The 20113-nt window shown below is 42.7% G+C and overlaps 1 protein-coding gene across 2 annotated transcripts; it reads left to right on the forward strand.

Moving 5' to 3' along the window:
* The first annotated feature begins 3424 nt into the window (after nt 1–3424).
* Nucleotides 3425–19873, forward strand: Mc5r (melanocortin 5 receptor). 2 transcript variants are annotated; one of them, XM_052742428.1, is made up of 2 exons: nt 3425–4068; nt 5006–8490. In XM_052742428.1, exons 1-2 carry the CDS (start codon nt 3965–3967, stop codon nt 6021–6023), a joined length of 1122 nt encoding a protein of 373 aa, XP_052598388.1. In that variant the 5' UTR covers nt 3425–3964; the 3' UTR covers nt 6024–8490. The 2 variants fall into 2 exon arrangements, 1 of the variants encoding a protein (XP_052598388.1); XR_008219237.1 differs by lacking the exon at nt 5006–8490 and adding an exon at nt 18840–19873 and having other exon boundaries at nt 3955–4068.
* The last annotated feature ends 240 nt before the right edge of the window (nt 19874–20113 follow it).

Genomic DNA, 20113 nt, shown 5'->3' on the forward strand with positions numbered 1-20113 from the left:
GCTAAAAGAAATGAATGAATTTCTTAATGCATCTGACCTACCAAAGTTAAACCAAGAAGAGATTTAGAAAAATGACATTGAAACGTCATTTTAAAACCTCCCATCCAAAACAAGCAAGCAAAGAAGCCCAAGCCCAGATGGATTTCCTACAGGACTTCACTGGATATTCAAAGAACTCACACCGATGTTCGTCAAACTAGTCCATAAGAGAGAACAGGAATGATACCTCCAAATTCTTTTTATGAATCCAAAATGACACAGATGCCTAAACTAGATAAGCACACATATAGAAGAAGAAAATTCTAGAACAAGCTAACTCCTCCATGAACATAGACGCAAAAATTCTCAATAGAAGACGTGTGAACCAAATTTTAGAACATATCCAAAAGATCGGCTACTGTGATAAATGAGCTTCATCCCAGAGTTTACTGTGAGCAAGCCACCCCAATTAGATGTTTCCTTTATAAGAGTTGCTATGGTCATGGTGTCTTTTCACAGCAATAGAAAACTCAACTAGGACAGATCTCAGCGTAAGACTTGATAACTTGAATCTGTTAGAGGAGAAAGGAGGGAATATGGGCATGTACATAGGACTATAGCAGGAATTAAGACTTAAAAATTGACTAATGAGACCTTAGGAGACTGAAAGACTTCTGTACAGTAAGGAACCCTATCAACTGAGTGAAGAGGCAGCTTACAGAATGGGGAAAAATAACCAAGCTCCATTTTGACAGAGGGGCAGTATCTATACAGTGAACTCAAAAAACAACACTAAGAAAACTCTTCTCAGAAGAAATATGAGCAGTTAAGAATTTCTTAAAATAATCATCCTTAGCTGTCACAAAAGTGAAAATTAAGACTACCTTGAGATTTTATCTTACCCCAGCCAGAATTGACTAATATTAAAATCAAATCCACAGATGACACCAAGTGCTGGTGTGGATATGAGGTAAGGGGAATACTTACTCACTGTTGGGAGTGAAAACTGCTTCTGTCACTGTGGAAATCAGTATGGGTGTCTCCCCAACACTAAAAGTAGATCTATTATGTGACCCAATAGTACTCCTCCTGGGTATATACCTGACTATATATAGAGATGTTTACTCATCACTGTTTGGTGCTGTTCTATTTACAATAGCCAGGAAATAAGCATATCCCAGATGTCCATCAACTAGTGCATGGATAATGAAAATGTGATATATATGCACAATGGAATTTTATTCAGCTTTAGTGAAAAATGATAAAATTTGCAGGTAAATGGATGGAGCTGGAAACAATCATTCTGAGTGAGGTAATTCAGATCCAGAAAGACAAATACTGCATGTACTTTTACATATGTAGATCTAGTTTCTTTAGATATGTGTGCTTAAATTGGAGTAGCTGTGCAAGTCAGGAAGCTAGAGTATGGGATTTCAAGAGAAAGAGACGGTAGAACACAGGTAACAAAGAAGGAAAGGAATAATGAGGCAGAAAATGTTAAGTGGGGTGAGGGGTGGGAGGGCAGGATCGAGGAGGGAGTACAACCAGGAATACCTAACTGTAAAGTCCTTTGAGAAAAGCCACACAGGAACCAACTATTGTATAAACTTCTTAAAATATATACACACACATGTATAAAAGTTTAGATGGGGTTACCATATATAGGGGGGTAATGTTCCCATATGCCATAGGCTGTCACACAAAAAGCCAGTGACAGGTTTGTGCTGCCTTTTTTCTACTTGTTGGTCTACGCCCTTCCTCCCCCCCCCCCAAAAAAAAAAACTTTAAAAGTCATTGCCATGCCAGTTGTCTGTAGAACTTGATGGTAAGACCATATTTCTACCATGTGGAAGACATCACATACTCAAGTAATAGAACATGGAGAAAGCAAGCCAGTATCCACTTGGAAGCTTCATCTGCATTGGCTAGCTTTCATAGGGTAGTGGGTGCAGCACACCACTACTGGAGGAGAAAAGGAATCAACATTCTTACCCAACTGAGAGACCTGCAAACTATGATAACAACCAGCTTGGCAAGATAGGTCCATTGGTACCATAGTGGCATAGATGTTAGAAGGGTAAGCAACCACTTTCCGATTGCATCTAAAGCCTGCTCCACAAGACAGAACTCATGCCCGGTAATGTTAACTGTCAAGACCCCATAGCTGAGTAGATGATGGGCCTACTATGACTGACTGCTAATCTAAATGGATAAGTTTCAAACTGTCCTCTAAACACTTATCACTATAAACACAGGGATGGGTCACTATATAAATCAATGTGTAATATATAAATGGACTCAAAGACAAATCATGTGATTATCTTAATGATGCAGAAAAGACTTTTGACAAAAAACCAACATCTTCGTAGTAAAATGTCTGAAGATACTAAGAATATGAGGAAACTACCTCAACATAAAAGCTATGTACAACAAACTTATAGTCAGCATTATATTAAGCAGAAACCTTATGGAATTTCCACTAAAACCAAGAAGAGTAACTGCTTTTCTCCACACTTATTTCATATACTTGAGACCAGTGAGACCAGTAAGATAAACACATAAAAAGATACAGATAAAAAAAGGGAGAAATAAAATTATCTTGTTTGCAAATGATGCACTTTTATATGTAAGAGACCCTAAAGAATTTGGATCAGAAAAAAAACACAGCAAAGTGGCAGGATGCAAAATTAACACATCACAACCAGCAGCCTTCCTGTATGTCAGTAACAAACATACCATAAAGAAACCTGGGAAACTCCCATTCGCAACAGACAAAACAAAAACCAAAAAAGAAAAGAAAAAAAAAAACCTTGAAATATACCTAAACAAGGAAGTAAAAGACCTGTGTAACGAAACATTTAAAACTGAAGAAAAAGCTGAAGATGCTAGAAGATGGAAGGACCTCACATACTCACAGATCATTTTGTGAAAACAGCTATAATATCAAAGTCAATGTACAGATTCATTGCAATTTTCATAAAATTTTCAATAATGTGCTTCATGGAAATTAAGAAAAAATTCATATGGAAGTACAGAGATCCTAGATAGCCAAAGCAATCTTGAGCAAAAAAGAACAATTCTGGAAGTATCACCATGCCTGGTTTCAAGTTATAATAGGGTTAAACTCAGCAGCATCTTGAAGGAACCAGTCCTGGTGGCTGTGAAATGCTCCTCACAGAGGCATGCCAAAGCGTATTGCTCCTCAGCAGGGCTGCCAGCTGTCAGATCCCATCAGTGCTTCCCAGAGTTGGAAACTGGGTTTTGCTGTATAACCTCAGTTTGGCCCGCCTACCCTCTCTCCTTCCCTCCCTCCCTCCCCCCTCTCTCTCTGTCTCTGTCTCTGTCTCTCTGTCTCTGTCTCTGTCTCTCTCTCTCTCTCTCTCTCTCTCTCTCTCTCTGTGTGTGTGTGTGTGTGTGTGTGTGTGTGTGTGTGTGTGTGTGTCTGTCTGTCTGTCTGTCTGTCTGTCTGTAGCCAAGTCTCACCAGAGCTTTCAGGCTCTGACTTTTCCAAAGAATGACTAGCAGGCACACTGGTGAGCCACTTTGTCCCAGAAAGACAAAGAACAGGGCGGATCAGGTCATTTGAGCCGGGCAGTATTTAATCAGTGAGTTAGAGGAAGAGAGGGGGAAAGGTAAAGAGAATCATTAGCTGGAAAATCCATCTGTGTGCACCTAAGGGAAAAGATTTGTCACACTGGAAGCACCACAGAGCTAAGAGTTATGGTGGACCACTAGGTGGCGTTGCAAACACGACTGCTAGACTGCTTGCCCGTGGCAGCAAGTAGCTGGAGACCTGAACTCAGTAGGTCAGAGAGGCGGCGATCTGGGCGGGAGGAGGCTGTTTAAAAGCACAATGGTGAGGTGCTAGGTCAGGTTGGGAGGCGACTGCGCGCTGGTGATGGCCCTGCTCTCTTGCTGAGGTCCGCACTGGTGGACATCAGGTGCTCTCGCAGAGTGAGGCGTCCAGTGAGGTCGCCTGGCCCGGATGCGAGACCAAAGCCGGGGAAACAGACACAACTCTATTTCCCAGAAACCGCCTGGAAACAGTGAGGAATCATGCCTACCTTTGCATGGAGGAGAGCAGAATGGGTGAGCCAGCTTGTGCAGGGAGATTTTAAACAGCTGGGTATAATGTTTAAAGCAACAGTGGAATGGGTCCATACCTTTGAGGTGTAAATGTTTTGCAAATGATTACAATCCAATAGCTTTACCACATTGCTAATACAACGGCTCTCTGAGTGTGTCTTGTTCTAACATTTCATAGGCATTTCTTCATACTGTGCTCATGTGGGACATATAAATTAGCAGTCAGACTCAATGAAATTCATTTTTTTTAGAATTTAAGGAAAATATTTGAGGGGAAAGTACTGTTGTTTTTCTCTATTTAACACACTGTAAAGTAAGCTTATGTATTGGAGGCAGTAACTCTGCGTTTCTCCTTAAGCTTAACGAGCACTTTGCTGCAGTCTGTTACAACCCTGGAGAGTATACAGTGAGGATTTGTGGAGAGCTCTGCTTAGTGAGAAGACAGATCCACCTGCCTTTCTCCAGGGAATGTTGGTCTGTGTGGTCTTCAGAAATCTGGGCTCCCTTAAGCAAAATATGATGCGGTAGTCCCAGTCATGTGAAAACCTGGAGACCGGCTGAGACTTTTATGGAGTTTTGATAGGGTTCAGGGCACGCTCTGAGAGCAGACTTAGGGGCCAGGAAATCAGACATGGAAAGAGAAGCTGTGCTTGGCATAGAGATGATGGAAGCTATTCCTGTAACCCGGGAGTGACAGAATATGAGTAATTGGAAGCAGAGGCCTGCGAGAACATTACGCCTGTGTGTTACAGGGACGGAATTCCAGGCTCCAGGAAGACAGGTCAGGATGAGGTGAACCAGGGTCCGGCTTCCAGTATGTTGTGTCTACCCACGCATTCTCTCCTGTGTACTTGCTCTGACGTGCTAGCGTGGTCTGTGTTCTATACTCTTAAGCTCTAGAGATCATAATAACACAACAACAAACACACCTGTCTTACAGTACCTTTAATGCTAAGAAGTGGAGCCATTTTCTTCCAGCCATGAACTCCTCGTTTCAACTGCATTTCTTGAATCTTACTCCGAATGCCACAGAGGACAACAACTTAGGACCAAATGCCAAGAACATGTCTTCAGCCTGTGCGGACATGGGCATCGCTGTGGAGGTGTTCCTGACTCTGGGTCTTGTCAGCCTCTTAGAGAACATCCTGGTCATTGGGGCCATAGTGAAAAACAAAAACCTGCACTCACCCATGTACTTCTTTGTGGGCAGTTTAGCAGTCGCTGACATGCTGGTGAGCATGTCTAATGCCTGGGAGACCATCACCATATACTTGCTAAATAATAAACATCTGGTGATAGCAGACACCTTTGTGCGTCACATCGACAATGTGTTTGACTCCATGATCTGCATTTCTGTTGTGGCCTCCATGTGCAGTTTGTTGGCCATTGCCGTGGACAGATACGTCACCATTTTCTACGCCTTGCGCTACCACCACATCATGACAGCGAGGCGCTCGGGGGTGATTATTGCGTGCATATGGACTTTTTGCATAAGCTGTGGTATTGTTTTCATCGTTTACTATGAATCCAAGTATGTCATCATTTGCCTCATCTCCATGTTCTTCACCATGCTGTTCTTCATGGTGTCTCTCTATATACACATGTTCCTCCTGGCACGGAACCACGTCAAGCGCATAGCAGCTTCCCCCAGATACAGTTCTGTGAGGCAAAGGACCAGCATGAAGGGTGCTATTACCCTCACCATGCTACTGGGGGTTTTCATTGTGTGCTGGTCTCCCTTCTTCCTTCACCTCATCTTAATGATCTCCTGCCCCCAGAACATCTATTGTTCTTGCTTTATGTCTTACTTCAACATGTACCTTATCCTCATCATGTGCAATTCTGTGATTGATCCTCTGATATATGCCTTCCGCAGCCAAGAGATGCGGAGGACCTTTAAAGAGATCATTTGTTGTCATGGCTTCAGACTAATTAGTAGGCTCTTTGGCAGGTATTAAACACGTTCCCCTCTCTGTGGCTCTCATCTCTCAGTCAATTAGGTTCAGCCAGAGGATAAGCAAGGTCTCTAGGGATCTCAAATGTATTCTCCTTTATCTCTTCTGCTGTTCAAACTTTTTTTTTTAACTTGTGTTCATTGTGCATCAAAACTATGCACATGTGGATTGTCTCCATCATGGGAATGGTCTGTGACATGTATTTTTTAACGTCTTACTCTTTCTCTACTTCCCATTCCATTTCTAGGAGGATTTACCATCCTCTACGTGACCTGATAAGTGACCTTATGAGATGTATAATATCCCGGGTGAGCTGTTATTGAAAGAAACACTGTGGAGGTCTCTGACACCAGGAGTGGCTATTCTGTTTTGTTTTTCTCTGCATTCTTTTCAGGAATAGAGAGGCATCCAGATTTTTTCCATTTGAAACTTCTGTTTTATTTGCTACTGGTTTCCATACAGCTCTCCTATCCTAGGCTTCTCATTTATAGCTTATATTTAGAATTGTCTGAGGATCAACCTTAACTCCCTATTCTTCCATCCATCATAGTTTTGGGCTTATTCAGACATAAAATTCTGTGCTACCAACCTTGCTTCTTGTTTTGTGAAAAATCTCCATGACTCTTTCCCCCTGTCTTATTTTGACTCAATTCAGCATTGCCAAGAAATGGTTTGGGGTCACATCAGGGACTGTAGGTACATTCCCACCCTCGCTCCACGTAGCACATGCCCGTGGTCACGCTAGACTGGCTTTCTCCCACACTGTCTTTCAGCATCTCTTGGTGTCTGAAGCTTTGTCGCTATGTGCTCTGCACTATTTTAACCTGACTTGAGCAGTCGTCAAAGGCCCATTCTACAGCAAAGAAACACCGCGTTCTCCAGTCTGGCATGGAGGAGAGGAACGCGCTCAGGTACTAACTGCCATTCCTTAATTTCACTCCAGGCTCCACATCTGTGCTGACCTCCCAGGATGGCCCAAAGAACTACCTAGAAAAAAAATAGGAGAACTTCTTGTAAAATTCAAAAAACACATAGGATTCTCTTTTTATGCAAAAGAACTGACCCACATGGGCTACCACAAACAGACATGAAGGGAGGATTCAGGTGTTGGTGGCCAGGGCAGTGTTTGGACACCCAGACATGCTTTGCTCAACTGAGCCAGTGGCCCGCTGGGTCCCAGTGCTCTCTCATCTGAAGGGAGGGTAGGAGACCCGAGAGCTCACAGGCTCCATTTTGCAGTAGTATCTCGTTTCTAGTATTTTCTCTTTCACTGTACACTTGGCACCTAGACTGTTTCCAAAGGAAAGAAAAAATGTAAATAAAGCAATGGATATTGAGGTCATCCCTCAAGGAGCTACTGGTGTAAGAGGGACCCTTTCTACAGAAGATTTTAAAGGCAGAAGAACTTTCGAGTGTAGTTACATAAACAGCTTGTGGGCATGACCACCTACCCCTCTAGGAGCTCAGTATAGAAAAAAAAAATGTGCTGGTATTCACAGCAAAGTGCATGAGATGTCCCAAACTTTACAAAATGGCAAATTAACAAGTTGTATGCAACTGATTTGAAAAGAGCATCTAGCCTTCCAAATGTTTCCTGTTCATTTGTATTTGCTGAAAATTCAGACAAATCTGCGAATAGGAAGTAAATGTTCTCATTGTAACCATTAGAGAAAACAGAGGCCATTGTCACCATGGATGTCACAGAGATATGGGTTGTATGCAGGCTTCCTCTCATCTGTACAGAGCAAGTACTTGCAACTGCTTGTAATTTCCATGTTGAATCTTCTGCCTATCACACTTGAGTATTAAGCAAAGTGACTAGAGTTGCAGTCATAGAATAAAACATTGTTCTTTGTGGTTACACTATTCATCTGGACACTCAACTCTCCATAAGCTAATTCTCTGCTCTGGGTGCTAATGGCTCACTACAAATCCTAACCTTTACATTAAGGTATCTAAGAATATATTCAACTGCATTTTAAACTCTATGTAAACAAAATAGCCCTTGTGTTCAAATGTGGTTACTTTTGGGAAAATATATGCATGTAGTAACTTGTTAAATTTTTGCAAATAAGCCAACGTCTGGCACTCAAAATGAAGTCCCCTTAACAGAAAAAAATATATACATACGTGTCAAACATGTACCATTGTATGTTAACTTTCTGATTCTGTGGGAAAAATATTTGCATGAAGTCCCCTTAACAGGAAAAGAATACAACTACATGTCAAACATGTACCATTGTATGTTAACTTTATGTTTCTAAGAGAAATTTATTTGCTGTAAAATATGTGCTCAAAGAAATTGTTAGTAAAGTGAAAGGATGAATCAATTAAAATACACTATTAAATATATAAATTATGATTAATAGAATAAATGTACTAAATTATACATTTGAATTGGTTATTCAGATATGTGACATTTGGAGGGTTTTTTTTTATCTTTCTGGAAATTTTCTGGTAGGTATTACAAAATGAGAATGTACATACATTGGTGAATTTTACTTGAAAGTATTTATTACCTATAGTTTTGACATTCAAAATTATATTAATCCTACAAATAAAATAAAATTTATACTTGACTATATATTGTTGAAAATATGTCTTAGTATATAATTATTCTGGGGCTTTCACTTATTATGAGCTCAGTATGGGGCTGGAAGTACTGGTTGTCAGAGAAGATCTGCCACCTAAGAGCCAATGACATGAATTGTGTCAAGACAAGGTATGTGCATACATGCACACAATTCAAGATGCTGTCTATAGTTAAATGTAAAGTGGTAAGACATATATGTGATATGAAATGACACCTCCACCCCTCTAATGGCACCTCTCCTTGGTGGATGTAGAGGCGAGCAGGTGAGCTTTGAGGAGGGTGAATAACTGAGAAATATCCCAGGTTGCCTTTAAATCCACAAAAGGACAAAGACAGGGCAATTCTCCTCCTGTAGCCTCTTGAGTCCTCAGATTATAGGAGTGTGATGGGACACCCATCTGGGATTTTGCATTTTTCAACAAGCTACCAAATACTGTAGGTCCAAGGTCCCGCTTTAAGAAACTCTGGTTCCCAAGTCTCAGCAAAGTCACATGACAATAGTTTGTTGCTTGTTTTTTTCTACCCTGCTCTATGCTCAAAACAAATTAGCAGAGACTCTTACAGCTTCTCGGGGACCAGACTGCTTAAGGTCTAACACGTGACTTTCTGACTCACACATGTGAGTTTCTTTTCTTACTCAATTTCACTCAGAATGTCTAAGTGGGCCTGAACATTCACTATTCATGAACAGTGCCTTTGGTATGCTCGTCATGGTGCCAGGTGTGTGACCAGCACTGTCGTATTTTTAAGGAGCATATAGGCCAAGAATAATGACCATGGTTGTGTGTGTGAAAAGGATACATTGTATAGTTAATAAGTTCACATAGCATGACTGTGTACATACCTGGATGAGGGGTTTGATGCACCCCTGCACTGGAGTGGGTCACCCCTGCACTGGAGCGGGTCACCCCTGCACTGGGGTGGGTACTGCAGTTCCAGGGTGTAGAGATGAGTTTGGGAAAGCTCCTAAGCAATCAAGATGTTTGGTTCTTTCCTCCTTTCTCATTAGGAATTACTTTCATGTGTAAAAGAGGACATCTTAGGTCTAATAAAGTCAAGAGAGATGAATCTATCGGCCTGCAGAAATTCTTGAAGAATAGATGGACTTTTAACAGAGAAAGGGGGAGCATAGGGTAGAAAGGCCATCTGATTCCAGCCAAAGTGAGAGGGAAAGAATACTAAATTGTGCCAGAAATCAGAGTCAAGATCTGTGGTCTTTCAAAGACAAAGAGAGTGATGTATTTTATGTCAACTCAAAACAGGGTAGAGTCATCTGATAGGAGGGAACCTCAATTGAGAAAATGCCTCCACAAGATTGGGCTATTGGCAAGCCATGGGGAGCAAGTCAGTAAACAGTACCCCTCCATAGCCTCTGCATCAGCTCCTGCCTCCAGGTTCCTGCCCTGCTTGAGTTCCTGTCCTGACTTCCTTCAGCGATGAACAGTGCTATGGAAGTGTAAGCCAAACAAATCCTTTCCTCCCACATTGCCTTGGTCATGGTGTTTCATTACAGCAGTAGTAATGTTTAGTAAGACATTATTTTACCTTTCTGTGACAGAAACTAGGGAACACTTGGAAGCTTTTCTTTTTTTCTTTCTCTCTTTTTAAATGAATGATACCATCTGGAAAACCCTTATAAATTGGTTTGAAAGAAACTTGTATTTCCACAGAGAGGTTCAGGAGAAGGCAGAAACACTCAAGGGTGGTGAAAGCCAAGGCTGGGTGCTGTGTCAGGTGGCAGGGATGGAGAGAACGGGAATTCAGTAATGTTAAAGGTGTGACCCCTCAGTAAGACACTCAATCAGGAGGTTTCATAAAAGGAACTCAAGCCCAGGAGGGCCAGGCCTGTGATTGTCTTCCTATGTCATGTTCCTTTTTCTTTCGGCATGCAAAGACATCTTTTTTGATATCTTTCATATCAGAACTTGATGTGTGTCTTTCCCATTCTCCCCATTCCTCCTCCCTCCCCTCCCATCCCTTCCTGCCTGCCTCCCTTACTCTCTCCCTTCCTTCCTTCTCCTTCTCCTCTGTTTTCCTGTTGGCTCTCTCTCTCTCTCTCCCCCCTCTCTCATTTCCATATTTCTAAAGAAACGGAAACTTTGTTAAGCCTTTCAATCTTTTTTTTTTTTTTTTTTTTTTAAAGATTTATTTATTATGTATACAGTTCTGCCTGAACATATCCCTGCAGGCCAGAAGAGGGCGCCAGATCTCATTACAGATGGTTGTGAGCCACCATGTGGTTGCTGGGAATTGAACTGAGGACCTTTGGAAGAACAAGCAGTGCTCTTAACCTCTGAGCCATCTCTCCAGCCCCAAAAGCCTTTCAATCTTAGTTATAAAGAAAAGGCATATCCAGATTCTTTTTTCTATTTGCCTTCTTACATTATGAAGGACTCTCTGTGCACAGAGGCAGGCGGAAGGCCAGCTTAGTCTATGAATGTCCCCCTGCCCACCTCGACACTTGAACATGCCTTGATCATATCTGCTAGTGCTATGTTACTAGACATACATGAATATTGGGAAGTAGAGCTAGGGGTTTTGCAACACAACCTTGATGGTTTTTAAAGCTAATTCCCGATTTTCTTGTTCTTTACCGACAACTTCCCTGTTTCCTTTTATTTTGCCTTTGCAGCATCACTGAGCACTTCTCACCAACTCCACAGTCTTCTCTGTCTCTAAGTGCCTTGCCTCATTTGCTACTACTGTCTCCTCTGAAAACATCTTTTCTTTGCTTCTGGAATAGTCCCTATCCTGATCTATGATATCTCTTCTCGGTGCAAACCTTCCAACCTTGTCTGTCTCTTTCCCCTGTCTCACATTTAGACATGTCCTGAGTCTTTATCTTTAGCAATCTTACTTTTTTTTTTTTTTTTTTTTTTTTTTTTTTTTTTTTTTTTTGGTTTTTCGAGACAGGGTTTCTCTGTGTAGCTTTGCGCCTTTCCTGGAACTCACTTGGTAGTCCAGGCTGGCCTCGAACTCACAGAGATCCGCCTGGCTCTGCCTCCCGAGTGCTGGGATTAAAGGCGTGCGCCACCACCGCCCGGCGCAATCTTACTTTTTTATATCTAATTTTTCTCTCAGTGATTTCATCAACTTCTATGATTTTTGGCCCAACAAATAAAAACACCCTTTTGATTAACAAATAATAATTCTACACATTAATAGAGTTCAGGTATCTACATTTGCAAACAATATGCACTGGTCAAATTTAGCTCAGTTTGACCCACTCTCTGCTACTCAGCCTGTAGTAATCACTATAGTACATTCAGGTTGACTTACTTTTTTAAGATTTCACAGATGAAAGAACATGAAGCACTTGTTTTTCTGTGTGCAGCTTATCTCACTTTGGATCGTGTTCTCAAGGTCCATCTATTTTGGTATAAAGGACAGGACTTCATTGTTCTTCATGGCGAATATAGTTTAATGCCTTGTTGCTATGATAAAATACCCAGGCAAAGGCAACTTAGGGGGACAATGGGCTCACAATCCTAGGTAATAGTGCAGCATTTCAAGGGAATCAAGCTGGCACTGAGAGAGACCAGGAGAGGCCATTGGGGAAGGTGCAGTCGCAATGGCAGTTGAAGGGCCAGGACTGAAGGGGTCATGCAAAGAAGTTGAGGTATGGCACCATGAAGAGAGCCTATGTGAGGCTATTGGTGAAAGTGCAGTCCAGTTGCAGTAGCAGACCCCAGCATTTTGGAGATGCCAGTACCATGGGATGAACACCAAGAACAGCAGCAGCAGTGGAGTGGAGCCGGCCGGAGCCTAGAAGACAAGCTGTGTGTGCTGCAGAGGGCAGAGCTGGAGAAGTGACCCAAGCCCTTTGGAGGAGTCCAGAAGATCATGAGTGGATTACAGCCATTGGACAGTTGGAATTTTGTAGCTTGAGTTTTCCTGCCTGGCCCACAGTCAGGACAAATCTCTACCACCCGCCACAGCCTCTCAGACCCAACAAAGTAAACACAGAGACTTACATTGCTTACAAACTGTATGGCCGTGGCAGGCTTCTTGTTATCTAGTTCTTATATCTTAAATTAATCCATTTCTATAAATCTATACCTTGCCACATGGCTCGTGGCTTACCGGCATCTTCACACGTTGCTTGTCACGGCGGTGGCTGGTAGTGTCTCCTTCTGCCTTCCTGTTCTCTCAATTCTCCTCTCTGTTAGTCCCGCCTATACTTCTTGCCTGGCCACTGGCCAATCAGTGTTTTATTTCTTGATCAATCAGAGCAACAGATTTGACATACAGACCATCCCACAGAAGAATTTGGTTTTGCTTTGATTTGATTGTGACTGCCCTGATTTTTCCCTCTTGAAGTAAGAAAGTATTTAATTGGAGTCCACAGTTGTGAGACTTTGAATTTTAAAAGAGATTGGCTATTTTAAAGGGACTGAAATTTTAGTGTGTTTGAATTTGTAAAGACTGTGGGACTTTTAAAGTTATGTTTTTAATGTGGTTTCTTGGGAGCGAATAAGAAAGAAGGGATGTGGTTTAACAGTGATGTGTTTGTGTGTCAAGTTGACAAGGGGTCAGGTGTACTGGCTGGTTTGTGTGTCAACTTGACACAGGGTAGAGTCACCAGAGAGGAAGGAGCCTTAGTTGAGGAAATGTCTCCATGAGATCCAGCTGGAAGGCATTTTCTCAATTAGTGATCAATGGGGGAGGGCCTAGCCCATGGTGGGTGGTGCCAACCCTGGCCTGGTGGTCCTGGGTTCTATAAGAAAGCAGGCTGAGCAAGCCAGAGGAATCAAGCCAGTAAGCAACTCCCCTCCATGGCCTCTGCATCAGCTCCTGCCTCCAGATTCCAGCCCTGCTTGAGCTCTAGTTCTGTCTGACTTCCTGCAATGATGTACTATGAACTGGAAGTGTAAGCTAAATAAAACCTTTACTTCCCAAATTGCTTTTTGGTCATGGTGTTTCATCACAGCAATAGAAACCATCACTAAGACACTATATAAGCCAGGATAGCCTGGAACTCATAATCTTCCAGCTTCAGCCTTTCAAGTGCTAGGATTATAGGCATATACTACCACCTTTTATTGAATTTTAAACTCAGAAATCTGTTGCATTTATATGACTTTTTGTTTATCCATTTGTTGTTTTCGTTTCATAGCAAGCTATTTTTGAATGCATGGCTCCATACCCTGTCCAATTCTCCCCTAGTTAGAAAAAATTCAAACTTCATACTCTAAACACTTTCTTTCCTTCAAAATCAGTGATTTCATTTATAATGCTCTTTCCTTTTTGTATGGCTCATTTCCATCAAAGACAGGGAAGTCTCAATTTTTCATTAATATTTGTAAATGAAGGGCTGGTGTGCTTGATTGCATATTGCGTGAGTGTCCTTGCAGCATTCTAGACTGAAACATGCAGGTTGGCTAACTCTGTGAGTGGGTGGGTACATCAACTATCAGACTTTCCTCAAACGGTGCTTATACTGGGAACAGGCTAATAGACTGGGCATGCAGTACTCTTCTGGCCCAGCATGAGAGCATCGCTTGGGTATTTCTTCCTCTGGGAGCTTAGCTGTCACTTTTGTTGGTACCTGGAGGCATGATTCTTCACTACTGTGTGTATTTGATAAGGCGTAGTGGGGAAAGCCATGCCATGTTTTGTAGGTAGTATAGACCATCTGTTTTCTTCATTCTACCCTGACTTCCAACATGTCACCAACCATCCTCTTTCCAGATTGCTTGTGTGCCTTGAACTAGCCTCTTTGTCGTTCAACCCTGTGAACTTCCAACTTCAGAAGTTCGTTCTGAGTTCTAGCTCTTTGGTATCTTCTGTCTCTTCACTCTTACAACTCATCCGTTTTATACTTCTAACTCATTTTTGTAGAGGTGCAGGTAGGTACTTGAATTTGTACACCCAATCTCTTGTATGAGAAATTTTTTGAGTATGGTTTTTAGAGGTGGTTTGAATCCAGCAGGGTCTGCCTCTCAAGCAAAGATAAGGCAGGAGACTGCCAAGGCACAGACTTTCTTTTCACCTTGGTTCTATTTACAAGCTGGCAGCCACGTCTACGGCAGGAATCTGTGCCAATGCCAAGTAGGTGGATGAGTCTTGTCTTTTTCTGCCACTGTGCTCAGTCTTTTTTTCTTGTTCTAGATGCTAAGTAAAGAGCATCTATTTCAAGCAAAGAGCATAATCAGGCCAGAGGAGATAAGCCCACAGTTCAAAGTCTCAGGGTCTCTGGACAGAGGCATCCTTTCAACCCTGTAGTGAAACATGCTTAAAAAGTTGTCCAACTCTTTGATGCCAGTAGGTGGCAGTGAACAGACCACCAATGGATAAACTCAAGTAGCCCCAGGTGAGAATTCTTCTCAAGCTCTCATTGCATAAGGTACTCAGAATATTATGAGTGTACTTTTGCAATGCCCAATGCACTTTAAAGGGATTAACTCAATTCTATAACCACCTTAAAAAGTAGGTAAATATTACTAAGCTTTACCTAGAGCTCAAGCAACTTGCCTAAGGTCACACTCCTAACGTGTGCTTATCTCTGAATTCAACCTTAAGAGCTTTGAAAAGTCATCACATCTTTTTGCTTGTTTGCTTTCAGTCATTGGTTGTCTTTGCTGACTTTGGCTTCCTGTTGCTCTCTGCATGGGCCAGATGGATTCTGTTGTTTTAACTTTGGCACAGTGGCTGCACCTTCATCTACTGCTATCTCAGCCAGCAATTGCAACTCCACAGTTACTGGCCTGCTTCTCTAGCGTTGGCCTAGCTACTTAGGCTGGAGCCTGGTGTGAATTCTGCTCCTGCAGGGACCAGCCCTGTTGCTGCCTCTCTATCATCCTAATTATGAATAAGACTAGCCATTCAAATGGTGGGGTGAACCTGTGAACTTAGAGAGGCTGAGTAGTTTGTAGACTAGTTAACCCTCTCTCCCTGCTGGCATCCACAGAAAGCCTATTCTTCCACTTTGCCAAACTACAAAAAGCTGCACCATTCCAAACCCTACACTTCCTGTGTCTCTCTATCTCTCCCAGATGCCCTCTGGTGCTCTATGATTACTTTCTGTCAACTAGTTGCTAATGCAGCCTCCTGACCCAAGGCTAATTTTATTTAATTAACACAAATGCAAACCGGGCGTTCACAGTGTGATCGCATATCCCCCAACACTTTCCCCTTTTTGTCTAAATAAAAAGGAAAGGTTTTAACTTTAACACAATGAAACTATATACAATAAGAACAATTACCAAGTAAGGATTACATTCACAATGTCCAGTCCATTTGTATTTGGCAAATTCAGAGAAACTATTCTATTATCTATTCTATCTTAGTGAGTCCAAAGTTTTACAGCTAATTTACTTTCTATTCTAACTTGCATTACCAACCCAAAACTATCTTAGACCTCAAATAATTTTCTTAGATGAACAATCTAAGCTTTATATCTCTCAACCTTATACCCTTTGTACCTCTTTTGGGAGTTTCTTTTATGAATTTGGTAACAAAGAAAACTGTAGCTATAACTATTTCATTTTCAACTCCATCAGAGACCTAAGAAGGAAATAATATTACCTGAGTAAACAGGAAATGCAGAGCAAGCATCTTTCAAAACTATAGAAATGACAGAAACAGTTGGCTGCCTGGACAGTCACCCAAGGTTCCTTTGCAATGTTGGGGCATCCATTTTTGGCCTATAGGTCTATAAAATATCTAACAAACTTTTTTTGTGAAGCAAGAATTTTGAAGGATGTAGAGAGCCGTGCACGGCCGTGCCTCAAAGATGGCGCTGGCGTCCGGCTTCCGCCTTCCCGATGGCGGGTGTTCTCTGGGATAAACAACTCCTTATTTGGCTTGGGAGTAGAATCTGGCTTGCTTGCATATGTCTGACCCTATCGGCATTGTCCACGAGGCACTGCGGGGTTGGTTGCCCAGTGGCTATAAAGGGCATGGGCTGGCTTTCCCCAGGGTCAGAAGATTGTTCAAGGTTCCTGAATAAACGGCAGAAAAAAGAGCTCGGTGTTGTGTCTTCCTTGCTGGTCAAGGTGGTTGCGACAAGTGGTGGCCCGTACGGGGAACCTCAGCCTCTTCGTGGAGCTCAGAACTTTTTGCTGTCAGGGTGGTATACCGGTAAGTCCTCAGGTAATTTGGGGAACCGCGATAAAAGCGGATTTTGCTCTCATCTGTAGATAAAGAGAGAGCGGGAAAATGTAGAGCCCCGACAAAAGTGGACGGGAAAATTAAAGAGTAGAGCCGTGACAAGAGCGGACGGGAAAATTAAAGAGTAGAGCCGCAACAAAAGCGGACGGGAAAATTAAAGAAAATGAAAGTAAGTGAAGGCAAAAGTGCTGCTAGTATCATGGGCGCAACTTCTTCGCACCCAATTTTTCTGGCTTTTAATGAGCTGCTCCTTTCAAAGAAATTAAAGATTAAGAAGAGTACTTTAGAAAGATTTCTAGAGGAATGTGATGTCTTGGCACCCTGGTTCGAAGTTTCTGGAAGCCTCACGGTAGTTTCCTGGGAAAGGGTGGGCTGTGATCTAAACTTCGCTGCAGAACAAGGGACGCTTAAACATGGGGTTAGACCAGTTTGGAAATTAGTGAGAGGGTGTCTCGAAGGCCAGCGCTGCAGCGATGCAGTAGAGAATGGGCAGGCAGCCTTAGAAATGTTGCAGGAGGAAAGATCAGAAAAGGCCATGTCTGCTAAAGCAGCGTCTACCAGAAGTAAAACAAAAAAGGGGGAAGAAAAAACAAGGTTATATCCTGACCTTTCGGACCTAGAGCGTTCTGAGTCCCCTATCTCTTCCCCTGATTCTGATGATGTAGAGTCATTATGTGAAACCTTGCAGAGCATGAGAATAAGAAAGAAAAGGGGTAGAAATAAATGAGAAAGAGAAAGAATTAAAGGATGTGAGTCTGAGTGTGGAGCCGCTCCCTCAGCTCTTCCACCGTATCTGGAATCTGCCTCCATGTCTAGAGTTGTCTCTATGGGGAAGTCTTTTAACCTGGAGGTTTGGAGACAGGTTAGAACTGAAATGCAGCTAGCTTGCCCAGTGTTTCTCAATGCCCAGACTCAACAGAGATACCATGAACCTTTGGATTTTAAGGTCATCAAGTCTCTAGCAGAATCTGTCCGGGATGAAAATAAAATATGTGAGTCTGTAGAAATTCTGTCTTGTTAAATCTGTGTTAAGAAATCTTTAGGTGTTTGCTAAGTTAAATATGTGCTAATGGTAGCCCTATATAAGTTTGTAAGATAGATCCATAGAGTTCCTTTAAGAATATAAGCTTGCAAGAAGTATCTAAGGTAGTCTTAAGACATGTAGTAATAAGCTTGTAAGAAGTAAAGATGTTAGTTGTAAATATAAGTTATATAAGAAATATAAGAAGTATATAAGAAGTAATAAAATATTTGCTAAAGTAGTTCTATAGTTTCATTAAAGAGTATAAATAAGTAGATGTTAATATGTTATATGTGAGTTTGTAAAAATGTGTAAATGTTGAGTGTGAGTTTAGGCTTAAGCACATGTTATATGTGAGTTTGTGAAAAGGTGTAAATGTTGATTGTGAATCTAAGTTTAATGTATGTGGTGAAAGAACCTGAGACACAGAAGGTTAGTGTCCCAGTAGACTGCAAAGTAGGCAGTCTGAATGGTTTCAAAAGTTCCAGAAGCCACTAAGAAGCTAAGAATGGTAGACGCCAGAACCAGCACAACAAGGCATCCGCAGCTGAGATCTGTGGAAAATCAATGCAACACAGAAAAACCTGAGCTAACAGCGAAAATGGTGCGGTTTAAAATTACTGACTCCGCAGATGGGAGTACAATTAGTGGAGTCTGATTTTAAAGGCCCTTTGAAGCCGGGCACGGTGGGTTTATTGATAGGAAGATCCTCCACCACCATAAGAGGTCTTACTGGGATCATGAATGCACACACGCTGCAGGCTAAATTTTCCCTTTCCCGTGCGGATGCGCGCCAAGTAGTTAAGGCCAAGGCATTGTGGAGCGTGCGCATCGGTCCCTCAATGAAATTCTTCAAAAACAAAAAGGGGGAATAGGCCGTGACCGAACCCCAAGAGAAAGACTCTCTCTGGCATTATTCACCTTAAATTTTTTGAATTTGGATGCCTCGGGAAGTTCATCAGCAGATAGGCATCATAATCCATACAGTCCTATGAAGGGCATGGTGAAGTGGAAAGATATCCTCACAGGTAGCTGGCATGGCCCCGATCCCATGCTGACATGGGCATGAGGTTCTGTTTGTGTTTTCCCACAGGACCGGCTAGACCCTATCTGGGTACCTGAACGATTGGTGCGACGGGCCCCTCAGACGGAGAGACGTGATGACACCCCAGAAGCTGATGTGCCTGATCCTGATAGCCCTGATTCTGACAAGCGTGCCAGTGGGAGCAGCTGAGGATCAACTACTTTGGGCTCTTATAAAAGCCTGGCCATACCCTTTACCCATAACATCACATTCTAGTGTATTGCTTTATTTTTGAGTTGACTTGCTGCAGGAGCAGAACCCAGATCCTGCGCAATGAGATCATTGCGGTCAACTCCACCCGTGTGCACCTGGCTCCACTGCGGAAATGATGTCTTGGCTGCGAAATTCTATCACCTTTTTAAAGGAGTGGGCGGGATTAGGTGCCCTGGCAGGCCTACTGGTACTTGTCTCCCTGATGTGCCTGTGGTGCATTGTTCGTTTAAGGGTTTCTCAGCAGCGCAATGCAGCTATGATTATCCAAGCCTTTACAGCCATAGAGGCTGGACAGTCTCCCCAGGCCTGGCTGGCCGAATTAAAAGCTTGATTGCGCAGGATGCGAGGCTAGTGCACTGCACTTGGGTCTAGCTGTATTACAAAACCCAAGAAGAGCAAGTCTAATTGCATGTGGGTTGATACCCTAATTCCCACCTCTGCAAAAAAGGGTATTGGCCGGGTCAAGTGTTCTCTGGGTGGATGACACCTGGACTAACACCAGTACAATGTCCAAGTTGTATTTTGGCAGAGATTAGACCTCTGCTCTTGCCTGCTGCTTAAAACAAAAAAGGAGGAACTGTAGAGAGCCGTGCACGGCCGCGCCTCAAAGATGGCGCCAGCGTCCAGCTTCTGCCTTCCCGATGGCGGGTGTTCTCTGGGATAAACAACTCCTTATTTGGCTTGGGAGTAGAATCTGGCTTGCTTGCATATGTCTGACCCTATCGGCATTGTCCACGTGGCACTACGGGGTTGGTTGCCCAGTGGCTATAAAGGGCGTGGGCTGGCTTTCCCCAGGGTCAGAAGATTGTTCAAGTTTCCTGAATAAACGGCAGAAAGAAGAGCTCGGTGTTGTGTCTTCCTTGCTGGTCGAGGTGGTCGCAACAGAAGGATTGTCCCACCCAGTCTTTTTCCTTTGTGTCCTGATTGTCCAGTTTGTACTGCATACTGTCAACAATCAAGGCAAGAGCAGTTTCTTACCCAAATGGCTAGCTTTGCCACAGTAAAGTGAACTCCATATAGAGGTTCTTTGACACCCACCATCCTTTTATGAAGTAGATTGGTGCTGACAG

This window comes from Peromyscus californicus, unplaced genomic scaffold (genome assembly GCF_007827085.1).
Source record: "Peromyscus californicus insignis strain IS unplaced genomic scaffold, ASM782708v3 Scaffold_17__1_contigs__length_78620276, whole genome shotgun sequence".
NCBI classification, from domain to species: domain Eukaryota; kingdom Metazoa; phylum Chordata; class Mammalia; order Rodentia; family Cricetidae; genus Peromyscus; species Peromyscus californicus.

Bases quoted from the DNA above. Each gene is read 5' to 3' on its own strand.
- Mc5r (XM_052742428.1), top strand. From the start codon at position 3,965: ATGCGAGACCAAAGCCGGGGAAACAGACACAACTCTATTTCCCAGAAA. The intron at 4,069-5,005 runs GTGAGCCAGCTT...CCTGTCTTACAG, and splicing joins CATGGAGGAGAGCAGAATGG to TACCTTTAATGCTAAGAAGT.